Source organism: Condylura cristata, unplaced genomic scaffold (assembly GCF_000260355.1).
Source record: "Condylura cristata isolate star-nosed mole 26May11 unplaced genomic scaffold, ConCri1.0 scaffold00066, whole genome shotgun sequence".
Classification (NCBI taxonomy): Eukaryota; Metazoa; Chordata; class Mammalia; order Eulipotyphla; family Talpidae; genus Condylura; species Condylura cristata.
Genome location: NW_004567167.1, coordinates 183,914 through 186,567, shown reverse-complemented (window position 1 = coordinate 186,567; position 2,654 = coordinate 183,914). Strand labels below are relative to the sequence as shown.

The 2,654-nt window shown below is 65.7% G+C and overlaps 1 protein-coding gene across 1 annotated transcript in view; it reads left to right on the top strand.

Moving 5' to 3' along the window:
* The window catches only part of ZNF134 (zinc finger protein 134), a 1,671-nt gene extending 1,001 nt beyond the window's left edge, over positions 1 to 670 (top strand). The window contains exon 2 of the mRNA XM_012734708.1: positions 6 to 670. Coding sequence (XP_012590162.1) covers positions 6 to 648 — 643 coding nt within the window. The 3' untranslated portion in view covers positions 649 to 670. The remainder of the gene's footprint in view (positions 1 to 5) is intronic.
* The last annotated feature ends 1,984 nt before the right edge of the window (positions 671 to 2,654 follow it).

Genomic DNA, 2,654 nt, shown 5'->3' with positions numbered 1-2,654 from the left:
TTCAGCCGCAAAGCCACGCTGGTCCAGCACCAGCGGATCCACACCGGGGAGCGGCCCTACGCGTGCGGCGAGTGCGGCAAGGCCTTCAGCCGCAAGGACAACCTGACCCAGCACAGGAGGGTCCACACTGGAGAAACGCCTTACAGGTGCGACGACTGTGGGAAGGTTTTCAGCCATCACTCCAACCTGATCGTCCACCAGAGAGTTCACAATGGCGCGCGGCCTTTTAAGTGCGGCGAGTGTGGGAAGGTGTTCAGGCACAAATCCACGCTCGTGCAGCACGAGAGCATCCACACGGGGGAGAGCCCGTACGTGTGCGGCGACTGCGGCAAATGCTTTGGCCACAGGTACACCCTGATCAAGCACCAGCGCATCCACACCGAGGCCAGGCCTTTTGAGTGCACCGAATGCGGGAAGTTCTTCAGTCGGAGCTCCGACTTCATCGCACACCAGCGAGTTCACACGGGCGAGAGGCCTTTCGTGTGCAGCAAGTGTGGCAAGGATTTCATCAGGACCTCCCATCTCGTTCGGCACCAGAAAGTTCACACTGGAGAAAGGCCCTACGCGTGCAGGGCGTGTGGGAAGGCCTACAGCCTGAGCTCCCACCTCGTCCGCCACCAGAAGGTGCACGCGGCGGGGGGGCGCTAGGGCAGCTGCAGTGCAGGCGGCTGAGGGGGCCGCTCTGGCTGCCCGGAAGCGGGGGGGCCGTTGGACTTGAACCTTGTGCGCCTGAACGTGAACAGGTGGTACCAGGTACCAGGTGGCCGTGAGGGTGCAGCGCTTCCATGCCTGATGGGGGTGGGGGGCTGTGGCTGTGCCCTGCGCAGTTACCGGAGGCGCGGCGGGACGGGAGAGCGCTGTGCCCGCCGTAGCTGGAGAAGAACAACCAGGGTCAGACGGGCCCTCAGTCCTGCCCAGTGGAGGACGATGATACCCGGCAGAGCGGGGGCAGCTGTCAGAGCTGGTGGGGTTCCCCCCTGCATGCTTGCGGCTGCAGCCGCCCCACAGGCTGGGGCCCAACACCAGGTTTCCCTCAAAGGTGAGAGAGAAGCGGGACACAGGGAGGCAGCGGCAGAGGCCGGGTGGTGGCCAGCCTGGCTGAGGGCTGGAGCCGCTACGGAGGCCTCTGAGGGTCTCTGCCCAGAGCGGGCGCCACAAGCCCTGGACAGCCATGGCCACGGCCAGACCAGGCTGGGCTAGGGCCCGAGAGTTGCAGGGCCAGGGTTGCAGCTTTGAGCTGTGGTGCCGCTGCTGAGGGAATAGGGCGGAGGTCAGAGCTTTGCAGGAGAGTCGGGGTGAGCGTGGAGCGGGGCAGCGGGACTTACAGCCTCTGGGTTCCATATTAAATCCTTTGGGTCCCCTTGGTGGATGGGCAGCCCGGGTCACTGCCATGCTGGTGTCCGAGCAGAGGCTGCCCAGTGCGGGCAGCCCAGTGGGAAAGGCAGGAGGCCTCTTGTGGACCCCTCGAGGCCCGTGAGCCCACCGGGAGGTGCAGCCCGTCCCAGAAACCTTTGTTTTTACTCAGAACGAAACAGAATAAAAAATGATCAAACAGAATGTGTATGTGTGTGGGGTGGGGTGGTAGCATAACCTTGACATTGGCCCTGGCTGGACATTGGGGAGCCTGCATGGTGCCACCCCCAGCTCAGCATCTGGCTCGCAGCAGCTGGGGCATCTCACGCCCGGCCGCCTCGGCTCCTCATCCCAGACTTGCCTGTGGTCCTGGGTGAGACCCGCCGTCGAGGCGGAGCATCGCCCGGCTCCCACAGCCACCCCACACGACACCGGGTCCCAGAGCTGGGGCCCCCCCAGGGTTATTTAGAATCAGAATAAAAGCCCAAGGAGCAGACTGGGGTGCACGGAGTGTGGGGACCGCCTGCAGGTCTCCCCGGGACACCTGCAGCTCTGCCCTGCAGGAGAGGCAGCTCAGCCCCCCACTAAGCACAATCACGGGGCGGGGGGACAGTTGGGCGCATGCAGCGGCGCCCTGTGCCCTGGCTTCCACCGTGCTCACCTGCTGGCCAGGCTCCCTGGCTCTTGCTTGTCCTGCCGTGTCCCCGTGTGCCCGGTCTTCCTCCAGACACCTGGCAGGCGGGGGCCACTGTCCCTTCGTCCACTGTCACTTGAGGGCTGTTTAGCTGCGGAGGGCTGGTCTCTGCAGCACCCCTGTGGGTTCTGGGGTTGCCGGCAGGGACCCCAGGTCTCTCCCACCCCTCCCAGGCAGGAGTCAGTCTGGGCGCCTCAGGACATCCGAGCCCGGGGTTCCGCAGGTCCTTGGCTCGCCACGCATGTCCAGGGGACCCCGCCTTCGCCCCACTCGGCACGGTGGTGGCGCTGTCCTCCCTGGTTCGCTTCCCCGTTGGGGGGCACCCTTGGGCTCCCTGGGTTCTGGGGTGCCCCCAGAGTACCCCGCGGTCACGTGTGAGCGCAGTACAGTGCACCAGGTGGCCACGCCCTTGAAGTCTGCCGTCCCCGGGGCAGGGCTTGGTCCGAGAGGACTGGTGCCCGGCGCCCACCGCTGACCCCTCCAACGTCCTGTTCCGGGCAGCTCCTTTGGCCGAACTTGTCCCGTCCCCTAGGAGCTCACTGGCCACCTGGAGGCCCCCACCCCCACCCGCTCAGCTGTCCCCAGCCGCAGTGGGCCTCCCCATGAA